The 17,778-nt window shown below is 34.7% G+C and overlaps 1 protein-coding gene across 3 annotated transcripts in view; it reads right to left on the bottom strand.

Annotated features, from left to right (window-relative positions):
- The window catches only part of TUSC3 (tumor suppressor candidate 3), a 219,502-nt gene that overhangs the window by 79,686 nt on the left and 122,038 nt on the right, over positions 1–17,778 (bottom strand). For all 3 annotated transcript variants that reach the window (XM_011988343.1, XM_011988344.1, XM_011988342.1), the window contains exon 6: positions 6,617–6,706. In XM_011988343.1, the coding sequence (XP_011843733.1) occupies positions 6,617–6,706 (90 nt within the window). The remainder of the gene's footprint in view (positions 1–6,616; positions 6,707–17,778) is intronic.

The following is a 17,778-nucleotide window of genomic DNA, read 5'->3' as shown; positions in this document are numbered from 1 at the left end:
ACCGCCAAAGCTGAGAAACCAGAGAGGCAGTCATATCTCGCCCCCGCCTTCCCTCCCCAGAGCACTACTGTGGATGCAGTGAAATACAATAGTGGCGAGCACAACTAAGATCCTATTTGCAGGCCCTTATCTCTTAAGTGTCATCCAGTGGACTGCACTCTGAATTACACCACCAAACAAAACCACATTGCTTCAACACTCAGAGCCTGTGAAACCCACCACAGGAACCTATTTACAACCAAGGAAACCGTACAAAGTCTTGGCCCTATGAAAGCACTCAGAGACAAAGCCAACTGACTATACACACCATACGCCATAGTCAAACCTTCAAGGAAAAAAGAATATAAAAATAAAAAGCCCCAACCAAACAATAGCAAATTCAAAAAGAAAAAGCAGCACCAGTTCTTTCTGAGAAGGAATCAGTGCAGGAAGTACAAGAATTGAAAAAGTTCGTCTTTTGTAATGTCCAAAGGATTGCACTACCTCCCTAACAATCGATCCTAACCAGGATGAAATGTGTGAAATTAAAGATATAAATTCAGAAGCTGGATGGCAAAGAAGCTCAATGAGATCCAAGAGGAAGTTGAAATCCAATCCAAGCATGTCAGAAAAGCAATTCAAAATTTGAAAGACAACAAAGATATAGTAAGAAAGAAACAAACTAAACCTCTGGAATTGAGAAATCCACTACAGGAATTTCAAATTACAGTTGGAAGTCTTAACAATAGACTAGATCAAGCAGAAGAAACAATTTCAGAGCCTGAAGATCACTCCTTCAAATCAACCCAGTCAGATAAAGAAAAAATAATTTTAAAAAATGAACAAAGCCTCTGAGAAATAAGACATTATGTAAAACAACCAAATCTATGACTCATTTTGCATTCTTAAGAGAAAGCAGAAAACTTGGAAAACATATTTGAGGATATAACCCACAAATATTTCCCCAATCTCGTTAGAGAAATGAATGTGCAAATACAAGAAATGCAGAGATTCCCTGCAAGAAACTACACAAGATGACTGTCCCCAAGGCAAATAGTCATCAGCCTTTCCAAGGACAATGCAAAAGAAAAATCTTAAAGGCAGCTAGAGAAAAGGGTCATATCACCTATGAAGGGAACCCTATCAGGCTAACATAGGAATTCCTGTCAGAAAACATACAAGCCAGAAGAGAGCGGGGCCAACTTTTAGAATTCTTAAAGAAACAAAATTCCAACCAAGAATTTCATCTCATGCCAAATAAGCTGATAAGTGAAAAAATAAAATCTTTCCCAGAGAATCAATCACTAAGAGAATTCATTACCACAAGACTGGCTTTACAAGAGCTACTTAAGAAAGTTCTAAACATGGAAACAAAAGAATAATAGCTGCCATCACAGAAACACACATAAGCACATGGCCCAGAGACCCTATAAAGCAACTATAGAATCAAGACTAAAGGTTAACCAGCTAACACCACCATAACAGGAAGAAAACTTCGCATATCAGTATTAACACTGAATGTAAACAGTCTAAATGCTCCACTTAATAGACAGTGGAAAACTGCATTAAAATATGTTCCGTCTCCAATAGATCCATTTCACATGTAACAATACTCACAGGCTCAAAGTAATGGATAAAGATCTAACACTCAAAAGAAAAACAAAACAGAGCAGAGACTGTACTTATATGAGATAAAACTGACTTTAAATCAACAACAGTTAAAAAAGGACAAAGAAGGTAATTACATAATGATAAAGAGTTCATTCAGAAGACTTAAGTATCTTAAATATATATGCATCCAAAATTGGAGCACCCAGATTCATAAAACATTCATAAAAAATTTCTAGACTTACAAAAAGACTTGGATAGGCACACAACAATAGTGGGGGAATGTCGAGACCCCAATCACAGCATTAGACAGATAACTGAAGCAGAAAATTAACAAAGAAATTCTGAACTTAAATTAAATGCAATGGACTTAACTGACATCTACAGAATACTCTGCAAAACAACCGCAGAATAAACATTCTTCTTATCTTACCTGAACATGAAACATACTCAAAGATCAATCACATCCTTGGTCACAAAGTATTCAAAACAATCAAAATCATACCAAGCATATTCTCAGATCACAGTGGACTAAAAATAGAAATTAATTTCAAGAGGAAATCTCAAAAACACAAAATTACACAGTAACTAAACAACTTGCTCCTGAATGATTTTTGGGTAAATAACAAATTAAGGCAGAAAATAAAAAATTCTTTGAATCAAATGACAGCAAAGATACAACATACCAAAATCTTTAGGATACAGTAAAAGCAATGTTAAGAGAAATGTTTATAGTGTTTAAATACCTATATCAACAAGACAGAAAAATCTCAATGATCTAACATCACATCTAGAGAAATTAGAAAAACAAGAAAAAACTAGCCCAAAAGGTAGCAGACAAAAATAAATAACTAAAATCAGAGCATAACTGAATGAAATTGAAGCCCAGAAATCTACATAAAGAATCAATGAAACCAAAAGTTGGTTCTTTGAAAGGATAAACAAGATCAAAAGACTACTGGCTAGATTAACAAAGAAGAAAAAGAAAAGATCCAAATAAGCACAATCAGAAATGACAAAGGTGACGTTACAACTGATGCCATAGAAATAAAAAAGATACTCAGGCACTATATTGATACCTCATTGTACAAAAACTAGAAAATCTAGAGTAAATAGATAAATTCCTGGAAACATACACTCTTCCAAGACTGAACCAGGAAGAAACCGAAACCCTGAACAGACGAATACTGACTTCCGAAATTGAATAAGTAATAAAAAACCTACTAACCAAAAAAAGCCCTGGACCAGATGTATTCAGATGAATTCTGTAAAATATATAAAGAAGAACTGGTACCAACCCTACTGAAACTACTCAAAAAAAAAAAAAAAAAAAAAAACAAAGGAGGAATCCTCCCTAACACATTCTATGTAGCCAGCAGCACTGATACCAAAACCTGGCAAAGACACAACAACAACAAAAAATTATACACCAATATCACTAATGAACATAGATGTAAAAATCCTCAACAAAATATTATTATAGCAAACTGAATCCAACAGCACATTCAAAAGTTAACTCACTATAATCAAGGAGGTTTCATTTCGGGGATGCCAAGTTGGTTCAACATACACATATCAATAAACGTAATATGCCACATAAACATATTTAAAAACAAAACCATACCATCATCACGATAGGCACAGAAAAAGCTTTCAATAATGTCCAGCATCTATTCGTGATAAAAATCCTCAAATGCATCAAAGGAATATACTTCAAAATCATAAGAGCCATCTAAGACAAACCCACAGGCAACATCATACCGAACAACAGATAACAGCTGGAACCATTCTCCCTGAGAACTGGAACAAGACAAGTATGTCCACTCTCTGCTCCTATTCAGCATAGTACTGGAAGTCTTCATGAGAGCAATAAGGCAAGAAAAAGAAACAGAAGACATCCATTTAGGAAAAGAATAAGTCAAAGTATCTCTTTTTGCAGACCATATGATTCTATATCTAGAAAACCCTAAAGACTCTAGCAAAAGGCTTGATAAACGATTTCAGTAAAGTTTCGGGATACAAAATCAATCTACAAAAATTAGTAGCATTTCTAAATAATGCTTGAGTTATTGAAATAACGTTCAAGCTGAGAATCAAATCAAGAACACATTCTTATTCACAACTGCCACACACACACACACACACACACACACACACACACACAATTACCTAGGCATACACGTAACCAAAGAGGTGAAAGATCTCTATAAGGAGAGCTACAAAACATTGCTGAAAGAAATCACGGATGACACAAATAAAGGGAAAAACATCCCATGCTCACGGATTGGAAGGCTCACTATCATTAAAATGGCCATTCTGCCCAAAGCAATGTACAGGTTAAGTACCATTCCTCTCCATTTACCATGATTTTTCACAGAATTAGAAAAAAAAAAAAAGCTATTCTAAAATTCATATGGAACCCAAACATAGCATAAATAGTCAAAGTAATCCTAAGCAAAAATGACAAAGCTAGAGGGATATTACCTAATATCAAACTATATTACAAAGCAACAGTAACCAAAACAGCATAGTATTGGTACAAAAATAGACATGCAGACCAATGCAACAAAACAGACAACCCAGAAGTAAAGTTACACATCTACAACCACCTGATCTTTGACAAAGTCTACAAAAACAATGGGGAATAAACACCTATTCAATAAATGGTGCTGGGGTAAGTGGCTAGCCATATGCAAAAGAATGAAACTTGACTCCTAGCTTTCCATATACACAAAATTAACTCAAAATGGATTAAAGACTTAAAAATACCTAAAACTATAAAAATCCCAGATGAAAACCTAAGAAATATCCTTTTGGACACTGGTCTAGTCAAACATTTCATGACTAAGTCTTCAAGAGCAATCACAAATAAAACAAAAATTGACAAGTAGAACCTAATTATACTGAAGAGCTTCTACACAGCAAAAGAAACTATCAACAGAGTAAATTGACAACCTGCACAGGAGAAAATACAAACTATGCATCTGATGAAGGACTAATATCCAGAATCTATAAGGAACTTAAAAAACTTAAGCAAAAAATAAAGAACCCCATTAAAAAGTGGGCAAAGGATATGAACTGATACTTCTCAAAAGAAAACATACAAGTGGTCAATAAACATGAAAAAAAGGCTCATCAACACTAATCATCAGAGAAATGCAAATCAAAACTACAATGAGACACCACACAAGTCAGAATGGCTATTATAGAAAAGTCAGAAAAACACAGATGTTTGCAAGGCTGTGGAGAAAAGGGAATGCTTATACGCCACTGCTGGGAATGTAAATTAGTTCAGCCACAGTGGAAAGCAGTTTAGAGATCTTTCAAGGAACTAAAATGAGAACTGCCATTCTACCTAGCAATCTCATTACTGGGTATATACATAAAAGAAAATAAACAGTTCTACCAAAAAGACACAAGTACTTGTATGTTCACTGTAGCATTATTCACAAGAGCAAAGACATTAAATCAACCTACGTGCTCATCCACAGTGAATTAAATAAAGAAAATATGGTACATATACACCAGGGAATACTATGCAGCCATTACAAACAACAAAATCACGTCCTCTGAATCAACATGAATGCAGCTGGAGTTGCAAATTCATGCAGAAACAGGAAAACAAATATTGTATGTTTTCACAAGTGGGAGCTAAACCTTGGGTGCATATGGACATACACATTAGAACAGATGCTAGGGACTCCAAAAAGAGGGAGTGAGGGAAGGAGGTCAAAATCTGTAAAACTTCCTATCTGTGTGATGGCCTCAGCAATGCCCAATCCTCAGCTCCACACAATATACTCTTGTAACAACCTGCGCATGTACTCCATCAATCTAAAATTTTTAAAAAGACCTGTTAAAATGTGAAATAAAATTTCTTATATAGATGTTCTTAAATATGCATATATTTTTATACTTTTTTCTGAAGGACTGTTTACAAGACATATGATACTGGCTTATAAATAAAACTATATTTAATTGATGAGACTTTTGTTGCTTTGTTTTCCAGAGCATAGCTTGAAATAAAACCAATACTAAATGTGTTTTTTTCATGATTTTTGTCCTCTCCATTGGAATCTACTAAAACACAATAAACTAACCTAAGTTGTAGTAAATACAGTCTATGAGTAGTACACTGCCCATGTTTCTTTGCCCTTAATGGCTTAGTGTGTTCCAGCCTGACTTCCACCACCAGCACCTGCATTTCTTTGACTGGCTGGCTTTCTTTGACAGATGAAGTCCACCAGTGCTGGAGAAGTAATAACTCTGCCAAGAGAATAGCACTCAGCAAATGACTGATGAGATCTGGTGTATAAATACCTCAGCTCCCTCACCACTGTAGTAGGAAAATACGTACCTTTTCCAAAAGAAAAAGTAGAAAAAGTCAGAGAGAAAATGAAAAACTGTTCAAATTCACCACCCTAATACTGTCTCAAAGACAGTATGTTTCTATGTTGATTTATCACAGTATTTCCTACTCATGGAACGTAAGGAGAAGGCAACAAACTCAGTTATGTGAATTCAGTGGCAGTCACTAATGTGAACTCTGCTACTAATGTAACAGCACATCAATTTCACTTTTACTTCTGTGGCAAAGAGCTCCTAACATTCTAATACAATGACCACTAGGGTTTTTCACAATGTCGTAATTAATCTCTTCTGAAGAAAATTAAATTTACCATGGATGGGAGGGACACTGACTACAAACTGTTCCAATTTCCTCTAGTGCGGTTATATATTATTGCCATAGCAGTAGATAAACTTGAAAAAATACTGTATGCACGTATATTTGATACGGTAGATACTAATTTTTAAAATCAACACTAAAGCGGCCTTCATCCTAAAAAAAAGTAATCTTGTGTGTGTGTATGCGTATGTGTATATCTGTGACACAGGTAGTAAATTAGAAAGAATATATATTTTGAATTACAAACAGCATATTTTCCTACTAAATACTAAACATAATTTCTTATTCCTAAATTAAGCTGGATTAAACTTCAGAATATTCATGCTTACAAATTATACTTACCACTTGTCCATTGTGTGGGTTCTTATGAGCATATGGAGGTCCACGGATATGGTTCCACATCTGGCCAGAAGTCATAGCAAAGACTATACACTGAAAAACAGGGTACAATGTATCAATATGTAAACCAAAGAATACCAGAATAATGCATTTCTAAAAGACAATGGTCATCAAGAAACTACCTTTTAAAAATCATATATCAGCTCACCCATTTAAAAAATTTTCACTTATTAACTATGTGACTTTGAGTAAGTTACTTATTCTCCCTATATCTCAGATTCCATATCTATAAAATTGGGATGCCAGCTCTGTTAAAGAAATATGTTAATGACTGCATCGGGTAACATATGTAAAGCATCTGACCTGGTGACAGGCAATCTGATATTATGTGCTCACCTGAGCCAGTCAGAAGCACAGATGACACGCTTGATGTTTTAGTGATATTTTAGAGGACATGATAATCATCTTCTATATCCTCTAAACATCATTTTTCTATTAGTTTGGATAACCAAAAGCCTACATTCTTGGATTATGGTACTTAAATCTCTGTTAAGTACCTAAATACTTTCAGCAAAGTATACGACATAGTAAATTCAGAAGATGTTAAGAGATGGAAGAAATCACAAAAAGACACAGCCAGGAATAACTCACAGAGATTATATACCTGCTGGATGTATCAGAAAAAAACTGTATTTGGAAAACTAATATTGAAGATCAAGGCATTGCAGGGAGGGTGGGCAGAGAATGTATAAACCAGAAGTCACAGTTCAATCAGTGTAACTGAGGTGTCAGCGTGTTTTGTTTAAATCATAAAATATTTTTAAGTTAATGAAATGGGTCTCCTTTAGACCAAATACGTTCTCTAGGTCAAAACAGTACCTGGACTTCCTGATGTCCTGTATCTTGCCCAATCACTCCTTACTTCAGCTTCCTGGCTCTGATAGGCATTTGTACCAAAAACAGTACCACCACCACCACCACCACCAACACCAAAGACAAGAATGAGCAACATATGACTGGGAGTCTAAATGTTCTAGGCTAGCACAATTGTTAAAGAAGAAAAGGATACAAAAGGGAAGAAGTAAAGTGGGGCAAATAAGAAACAATATCTAAACTCAGAAAATACATTTGGATTGTGTTTTCTGCTTGGCAGCCAAAGTGTTGCAACAGATAATGACACAGCTTTAGAGGGGTTAATCTGAAGCCCTTTCTGACTTTCTTGAGAATAACTCTGAAATTAACTCAGACTTGTTAAAAGCCAGATTTGTCTTACAGACTAAACCTAGGTTGGAATATTTTCTGAGTCAGGATTTTATAAAATATTTTCACTTAAACTTGGTAAACACACTACATAGACTATTAAGCCCAGGGTGAGCACAGAGAGTGATTCCCCATCTAAAAACATCAATTAAAAATTTGAAATTGTTATATGAGAGAAATAAATTCTATATTTAAAGTATAGGAGTATCGTATCAGTAAATTTGGAGTATACATTAAAGTTGATTATTTATGCTATAAATATAACATAGTGTTTTAGGCAGACTATATTTTAAAATCCAGAAAAAGGAGCCAGACATGGTGGCATGTGCTTATAATCTCAACTACTCAGAAGACTGAGATGGGAGGATCCCTTGAGCTCAGGATTTCAAACCCAGCCTGGGCAACAGAATGAGCCCTTAAAAAAAACTGCAGGCCAGGAACAGTGGCTCACACCTGTAATCCCAGCACTTTGGGAGGCTGAGGCAGGTGGATCATTTGAGCTCAAGAGTTTGAGACCAGTCTGGGCAACACGGCAAAACCATCTCTACAAAAAAATAAATAAATAAAAATAAAAATAAAAAATTAGCCAGGCATGGTGGCGTGCACCTGTAGTCCCAGCTACTCAGGAGGCTGAGATGAGAGTATCATCTGAGCTGGGAGGTCGAGACTGCAGTGAGCCATGATCATGTGACTGCATTCCAGCCTGGGCAACAGAGCAAGACCCTATCTTAAAAAAAAAAAAAATCCAGGAAAAGATACATCTTGTGAGCAAAAACATTTATAGTATAAACAAATTACCTTTTGTTTTTAATAAACACTTGGTAATACTACAGTTTTATCTTTTTATGCCCTAACCCTTGTCACTAAAACAGCAACAGTAACTATGGTATATACCTTTGGTTTTGCTTTTATATATATGTTCACTCCTTCTCGCCCTCCATTTACTGATTCCATAATATTCCAATACTGAATTACAAAAGCACATGGTGAAGTATGTATTTTAGAAAGGAGGCACTAATCACAGTTTGGAGAATAGACTGGAGACATCAGCTTGGAGGCTGATGCATAAATACGAGAGACTACTGTGGTCTATTTCATGATACAGGTAATAATTGAGAGAAGCAGACATACAGGGCAAATATTTAATAGGTGGAGTCAGTAAGTTTTGGTGATTGAGTGATGTGATAGAAAATAAGAGAATCAAAACTAACCCCACTGTTTCTGATATGACTGGAGCAGCAGAGTAGTATGGCCCAGTGAGATACAGAGTGACAGAAGCATGTAAGCGAAAGGGAAGCAGGTTACAAAGATCTGGAGTTCAGTTTTTAAATGACTGATTCTAATGTGCTTTCAAAACATTCACTTCAAAAAACCGCTGAGATGTCTACGAGACACTTGCATATACTGTTTAATAACAGTCATCTAGGAAAAAGCTATAGATTTGGGGATTGTGAGCACATAGTTGGTTACTATAGTCACAGGAATGGATGAAGTTGTTCTAGGACAGTAGGTAGGGTGGGAGAAGAAAAGCAGGCATAGAAAATAATCCCATAAGCTGGTTCATGAACAGCTGCCCAGGAAACTGGGACGCACAAGTCAGAGAGTTAGAAAGAAAATGAAGAAAGCAGGTAAACTGGCTGAGCGTGGTGGCTCATACCTGTAATTCCAGCACTTTGGGAGAGTGAGGCAAAAGGATCGCTTGAGCCCAGGGGTGAGACCAGCTGGGCTAACATGGCAAAACCCTGTCTGTATAAAAAAAAAACCAAAAATTTGTTGGGCATGGTGGCATGCACCCGTAGTCCCAGCTACTCAGGAGGTTGAGGCAGGAGAATGACTTGAGCCCAGGAAGTGAAGGTTGCAGTGAGCCAAGATCATGTCACTGCACTCCAGCCTGAACATCTCCTGAGGGCAGGGGGAGGGGAAGGAAGGGGGGAGAGGCAGAGACAGAGAGAGAGAGAGAAACAGAGAGAAAGATGAGGGAGAGAGAGGAGGGAGATGGAGGAGAGAGAGAGAGAGAGGTGCGGGGAGAGGTGGGGGGAGAAGGGGAGAAGGAGAGGGAGAGAATGAGAATATAAAAAGTCTTTCTTTGGCTAAAAAATATTTAACCAACTAAGATATTCACAAACAGGAGTATCTACCCAAGAACCTTCTATGCTCTTAAGACCTACCACTGTTATGTTTAAAATACCTTGCCTAGAACTTTATCATAATAGTTGGGAATGGAGGCTTGTAAACTGTAATACTCAAGTTGCAGGCGTATCTTCAGCACCTGTGCAACCTTGAGCAAGTCCGTTGCTTTGGGCCTCAGTTTCCTATCTAAAACATTAGGATAATACTGGTATCAATCTTCCTAAACTGCAGGGGTTTTAAGTAGGTTAATCCATGTAGAGTACTTAAAAATTGCACACAATACACAACACATGCTCAATAAATATTATTATTATTCCAAAGCCCTCCACAATTTGCTCCCATACTCCTAAATGGCTCCATGTGCTAGCACGCCTTAACTGGCACTGCACTCTCCATTCAGGCCACTCTTCCTGCTTCCCCCTGCATCCATGATGGTAATGCCTGCATCCACATCTTGTTAATGCTATGTCAACCCCGTCAATCTTCTACTAAAACAGGGTTAACTCATGGCCCATAGATGGTTCTCCACAGAACCCTTCCAGTTTGTTTTATTTACTTAACAATTACTTACTGGAGTACTACTGTACACCAGACACTAGAGATGTAAGAATTAAGTAAAATCAAGAGGCTTCCCATCCTCAGCTAGAAATCTTGAATAAGTAGCATGTGCCCTGACATTTAAAAAAGATTCATTTATTCACTCAAGATACTATATATTTAAGAACTGATTTAGAAGCAGAGAACACAGCGATGAACAAAAATATAAGATAGAAAACTGTCATCAAGAAGCTTACATTCTACACGGAGGAAAAGAGACAACAGCAGTAGCAATACTAGTTATGGTATGTCACAAGTTTAAAAAATCATCTTAATACATGATTTATTCAAGATGCCAGGAAATGGTTTAATAAAACAAAACCAGGTTCAAACCTGGAATAACATGCAGAATCATTTGAAGTAGTGACAAATGTATTTATTCATACAGCTCTGGCACTTTTCATAAGAAACAACAAAACAGTAAGTAACATGCACTTCTAAAATGCAAAACAGCCTAGGTTTCAGTTTATCAAAATTCTTATAACTGATGCATCCTTTTTTGGTTGTAACAACTGACATGTCACCATTTCACTACTTTCAGCAATCTGGAAGTTTTAGTTTTGCAGTTAATCTGACTAAAATATTTTTATTTAACTATATTCATACAAAAAAGGCATGATTCATAGTTATAGCTAGATTAATTTTCACAAAACAAACACATCCTTGCAACTAGCTTTGAAATCAAGCAAAGGAACACTATCAGAAAGACAGGAGCTCTCCTGTGTCTCTTCCTAATCATCATCTACATAACCTGCCCAAGGTAAGGAACATTTTCTTGAAAATTCTGTATCACAGAGTATGTAAGTACTCAGCTTTAATAAATATAACCAAATACATTTCTCAGGAGGTTGAATGAAATTTATATTCCACATAGCGGTACATGAGAGATCCAGTTGATATCTAGCTTCACCAATTATTGGTATTAGCTGTGTGCCTCTGTGTGTTTATTCTAGTTTTTCTGGTACAGGCATGATAGTGTCACATTGTCATTTTATTTGCATTTCCCTGATTAATAAGGTTGAATACCTTTTCACATGTTTATTGAAATTTGGACATTTTTGTAAAGTACCCAGCACGCCATTTACCTCTTTTAAAACTTGGTTGTCTTTTTCTTCTTGTTTTGTCAAGCTTTTTATATTTCTTGACACAAGTTCTTTGTTAAATGTATACATGGCAAACAGTCCTCACCAAAACATGAGGCTTGTCTTTCTTTTCATCTTATTAATCGTGTTTTTGACAAACAGAAGTTCTTAATTTTAATGTAGTTCAGTTTATCAATTACTGCTTCTATTATGGTTACCACTTCTTATGTTCTAAGAAGTCTTTGCCCCCCACCAATTATGGAGATACATATCCATACTTTCTTCTAAAACTGCTAAATGTTCACATTTTACTTTTAGATTCATGATTCCTCTTGTGTATGGTGGGAAGTAAAAGTTGAAATTCATCTTTTTCCCATATGGATATCCAGTTGGCCCAGCAATATTTATCAAAAGTGCTATACTTACTCATTGCACTGTAAGGCCACTTTCGTTACAAATCAAGTGATTTTATAGTGTGAGTATGTTTCTGGACTATAGATTCTGTTCCAGATGGCTTTTTGTGAAATAAATACCATAAGGCTTAAATATTAAAGATCTATAATAATTGTTGATACCCGTAAGTGTAAGTTCTCCAGCATTATTCTTCTTTAATATTGTCTAAACTACTCTATTCATTACCCGCTGCTAAAATCTCATTGTCAATTTCCACATCAAAAAATCTGCAGAAATTCTGCTCAAGATCAAGTTGGGTATCTTTACAATGTTTAGTCTACCAATCCATTAACAGATTAACCTGCCATTTAAGTTTTTAAAAAATTTATTTGAATAAATTTTTCAGTTTTCAGTGTGCATATCTTTTATTAGATTGATTTAAGATTTTTTTTGATGCTATGACAAAAGATTTTTTAAAAACTTCTTTTATGATTCATTATATGAATTATGATTTACTATGTATTCATTAACCTTACTGAATTTATGAATTAGATCTAATTTTTTTTCTATGTACAAAATCAAATCATCTGCGAACAAGGGCAATTTTATTTTTACTGGGATGTGTGTAGGTTTTTTGTTTTGGTCTCAATGCACTGCTCAGAGTCCCAGTAAAATACTCAAGAACAGACATCTTGTATTATTCCTTATCTCAGGAATTTCAATAAGTTGCCAAATATGACGTTTACTGTATTTTTTTTAAGTCAAAATAAGGAAATTTCCTTCTATTTTGCTTTTTCTCTTATTCCCACATATGCACTGAACCTATTAAGTGCTGATATGCATATATCAAAGATGATTTTTTTTCTGTTTAACTATTAGCATAGAGAGAACTACACTGATAATTTTCATATAGTAAACCATCCTTGTATTAGTGAAATAACTTGACAACATACTACCATTCTTATTTATTACTGTTTGTAATTTCTTTGTTTAGAATAAATGCATCTATATCCATGAGAAAGACTTGCCTATCAGTTTTCTATTTGTATATGTCCCCGTCAGATTTTAGAATCAAAGTTAGTCTTGCTTCAGAGAACAGAGGCATTTCCTCTTTATTTTATTCACAGAAAAGTTTACCTAAGATTAGTATTATTTCTTCTCAATTGTTTAGAAGAGTTATCATGGAATGAAAGTTTTCGCAATGGATTCAACTGCTTTAGCAATGGATTCAACTGTTTCAACAATGGATTTGATCCATACTGGAGTACGCAGACTTTCTCATTCTTCTCGTGTTGGTTTTGTTTACTGGTTTAAAGTTCAACTTCCTTGACATTGTCAACCTTAATAGTGATGTGTAATCACCCTAATCTAATTGGGGAATGTACTGAGCCATGGCTGGATTATGGCCCCAACAAAGTTCTGTCTACATTTGATCTCAGCCACTAAAGGTTTTCCAGCAAGAGACCAGTGGGTCCCAAACTGTAATTTCTAATTCACAAGACTTTCTACTTGGGCATTTTATCCATTTACCACCAGCACACATCCCGAGACTTGAGACTTGTGAAGTTTCTACCAAAAACTCTGCTTATTTTTTTGCTTCTCCACAGAATCAGACACTCGGGTATCTAGTTTCATACAGCCTTGGAAATGGTTCTTTTTGAACTCTGGCTTCAGGACAAATGTGACACTAGACAATAATCCTGAAAAGAGCAAGAATAAAACAGCTACTCAGATATTTGTTGCAGTTAATTCAAAGAACACCTTCAAAGGTAGTGCTTTTGGAAGTATTTTGTTTTGTACAGTTGGGTTTTCTTTGAGAGTCACAAATACCACCACCTTGGGACACCAAGATTTTGGACATATGTTCATCAAAGCATTTGTATGTTACTGATGTACATATCTGATTGACCTTCCCCACTACACATGTAAGGTCCCTGTGGGCAGGGCTCATGTGCTAGTCTTTTTAACTTGTCTTATCTTTGTATCTCCACATGGTTCTTCACAGATTTTGATACATCGTAGCTTTCAAACTCTTGTTGAATGGTCAATAAATGAATAAACATGAAAAACATAGAAAAGGTAAATGCACTGAAACAAAGAATCACTATTCTAAGACTGATTAATATGTGAATATATAAGATTTCTAGAAAATAAATGTACTAGTCCCAGCCATGACCTATAATGCTCTAAGTAACAGTGAAAAAAACAACCATGTTTTACAACGTCCTTAAACCTATTTATTCACGTAACTTTCACTCACTCAACAAATAATTAACACTTTCTACATGCGAGGTACAATTCAAAATGCTGTGGCTCCATGTGCAAAACAGGTACCAATCCTTACACCTCACTGTAGTTGGAGAACACTTACTTTCATATAAGTCGGAGAACACTACATTTATATAACAGGCAAGCATTCAATAAACACAACTGAACACAACCATGTGTTATCTTTCTCACGTCTAGAGGTTTCCACAGCCCTGTGGTGAGCTGAGAACACCACCGGCTCAAGGCACCCACCTTTAAGTGTCTATTGTCCTTGTTTTTCAAAACAAACTGCTCAGATCCCACAGTTCTCCAAAGGCTCAAGATGTTCACACTCACTTCAACTACAGCAACTTTGCTTTTAACTATTCTATACAGTGAACTTTCACAAGCGATTTGGTTTGGGGAAAACATTTCACATTGTATTTTAAAAAGAAAAATAATCATTATATGCTTTCAACATGTTGGGTTCATAATTATTTCACAGATTTCCACTATGCAGTTGATATAGCTTTACAAATCAAAAGTTTTCATTTTCTTCTGCAAAATACAAAATTTAAATAAGACCCCGAGCTAATCTGAAGGTATCTTCATCAGCTGAATATTAAAATAAGCTGCTAGTGAAAGTGAAATTTTTAATGCTAACTATGCAGAAAATATGTAATATCCTATACACATTTTATACAATCCTTTGTGTATTCCATGCTTTTAAAAATATAAAAATGTTTTTAAGTAATTTAATGACATTATTTAATAAACAGGTGGTATAAATCAGCAGAGTAACAGCAGACATGCAAATCAGTGAATTTATACACTATGCATTTCTACTGTTCACAAGTGAATTATTTACTGTTGATTTTTTATAACTTGGTTTCAGTGTTAAACAGAAATACTATCATTATTTCTTTCATTTAAACTCAATCGATATACTGCATTCATTACAGGAAAAAAAAAAAAAAAGAAAGGAAAGGTGGGAAGTATCTTTACAGTCATTTCAGCAACAGCAACAAAAAAAAAAGCTTAAGTCTTTAATTCCATGGAAAGGAAATTATGCATTGAGGATAACAATTTCAACAAGTATTTATAACCCCTATTGAGTTGGATTAAGGAGATGAGCCGTGCACGAAGTGTAGTAGATCCATGCATGGAACTTCGCAGTGAGGCTTATTCAATTGTGACTTTATATTAAGATAAGCAAAGACTCAGCCAACAACATTCAAATGCTAAAATCTATCCATATATGAGTAATTTTAAAATGTACTTTGAGTTACTGAGGCCAATGCTTCCTCTTACTACAGAAAATTAAGAATTAGATATATTAAGTATATCCTAAAAATATACGAATTCATTTTATTTTCTGTTTTCCTAACTCTACACAAATGGCTACACATAGAAATACCTGTTTGCAAAAACCATAACTAACTCCAAATGGCCAACTGACATAGTCGCCTGATGAGCAAAACTGTCTGGGGCCATCCAAAAACAACATTACTTTAGTGAAAAAAATATTATCAGAAATTATTTGCTTCTCATTTTTAAAGAGAACAAAATAAAGATCATATGTATATAGTAAAAGTTATGTAATTTTATTCAAATAAATTTGGATGAAAAAAGACCCTTTTCTATCCCCATCTGAACTCAAAGTCATCTGTAGCTTTGAATGGTCACAAGAAATAAATTTCTACTGATAAATCACAATGAGTACACGCCAAAGTACCTTTCATGAATGTAAATATTGTATAATGCTGCATAGTAATCTCCAATGCTAAAGATTTCAAAAAAATTAATTAAAATGACATAATTTATTTGGGGCAACAGAAACATGAGGGTATATGAATCATCCTACAATACACAGTATTAAAAGGTAGAAAACAGCTTCTATCCTACGGTGATTTACTGTGATAATAAGGTTGTGTTATTAGATTATTTTAATGATGCTTTATCTTTCATGCTTTTAGAAGCACATCCTTAGGATATTTTCCTGGGTTCAAAATGAATGTTACTACTTATCCTACTAATATCTTCTGGCTTAAAATGACAGTAACCTATGAAGACTTTTAGGTTGCCATGAAGATCTTCATTATGGGCTACAAAACATACTATTTTAACTCATTTTGGTTCCAAGTCAATATTGTTTTCCCAAGACCATAAACTACGTATCTATGCTACAATCTTTGAAATTATGTACTAGTATATTTCAATATTTTACTCAATAATTCTACCTTAAATTTATCATAAAGCCAGTAATGTATATGCTTATTGTCCATCATCCTCCATGTTTAGGGGGTGAGGGAAGGCAGAAGGGAGTGAAAGCAGAACCAATCAATGATATATATTCTGTTCCACAAACAATCATCAGGATCTATAAATAGTAGTTAATAAAAATTTTTCCCCCTTAGAAAGCATGAGACCAGGAAGATTTAGTTATGAATACCTGTAGCTCTTTTTTAAAACTCAGAACCAGGAAATTCTAACATATATGTATGTTTTAATATTTGCACATATTGCTTTGCAATATATTGCAATATACTGCAAATTTAATCTCATTGTTTAAATATATTGCAAAATAATATATTTGTACATATTACTTCCATATATTAATATTTACATATATTAATTTCCTATTTCAGAAAATTGCAACCTTTCTGTCTCCATCCTACACCCTAAAGCATATGATAACTTCCTCTCCCTCAGCATACACTTCATTCTTATCCTACCTTTAAGTCACATACAATAAAATAACACAGTAAAAAAAGAAAAAAAAAAAATACCAGCCTTAGAATACAGTCTACCCAGGACTAAGTGTTCGTAATAGTAAATAATTTTCCTTGGAAGTACTTTTGTATAGGTTAAATGATTAAAAGACACCACTGCTAACTGTACCTAGACTTGTTCTTTACTAAAAAGTTAGCATGGGGCTAGAGATTCTGTAGCAGACATTTCTCTCATTCATTTCCCTTCCTTTGTACACATTTTTTTTTGTTGTTCTATGCAAGTTATCTACTCTTATATGGTTCATTACTGTTTTATTTTAAGAGCAGTCCTTTTACTGTCCAGTCAAAGGCTTTCATCAGAGTTTGTATAAGTCAGATGACAATATTTTGGCAAATTTAAATATATATATATTTTTTCCTTACTTTCAAGGAAAAATGAGATATTAGTTATTTTAAATAGGCAAATGTTTGAGAATCTGAATGAATAGGGCAGCATTTTGGACAGTCTCTTAACTTTCTAAGGAAACCTCAAAAGTAGGATAAGAAAAATTGCATATGAACAAATTCAGTTTTTCAATTTATAAGCAACAATCAAGTTTGGTGGTGATGGTAATGGTGGTGGTATCAGGCAGAAATGGTAAAGAAGACCTAAATTACATATTTATATATACATATATGTAATATAAATTATATAATATAAATTATATTCATTTCAATATAAGTA

Source organism: Mandrillus leucophaeus, unplaced genomic scaffold (genome assembly GCF_000951045.1).
Source record: "Mandrillus leucophaeus isolate KB7577 unplaced genomic scaffold, Mleu.le_1.0 Scaffold328, whole genome shotgun sequence".
NCBI classification, from domain to species: domain Eukaryota; kingdom Metazoa; phylum Chordata; class Mammalia; order Primates; family Cercopithecidae; genus Mandrillus; species Mandrillus leucophaeus.
The sequence above is the reverse complement of the archived record's forward strand: the minus strand, read 5'-3'. Positions and strand labels throughout refer to the sequence as shown.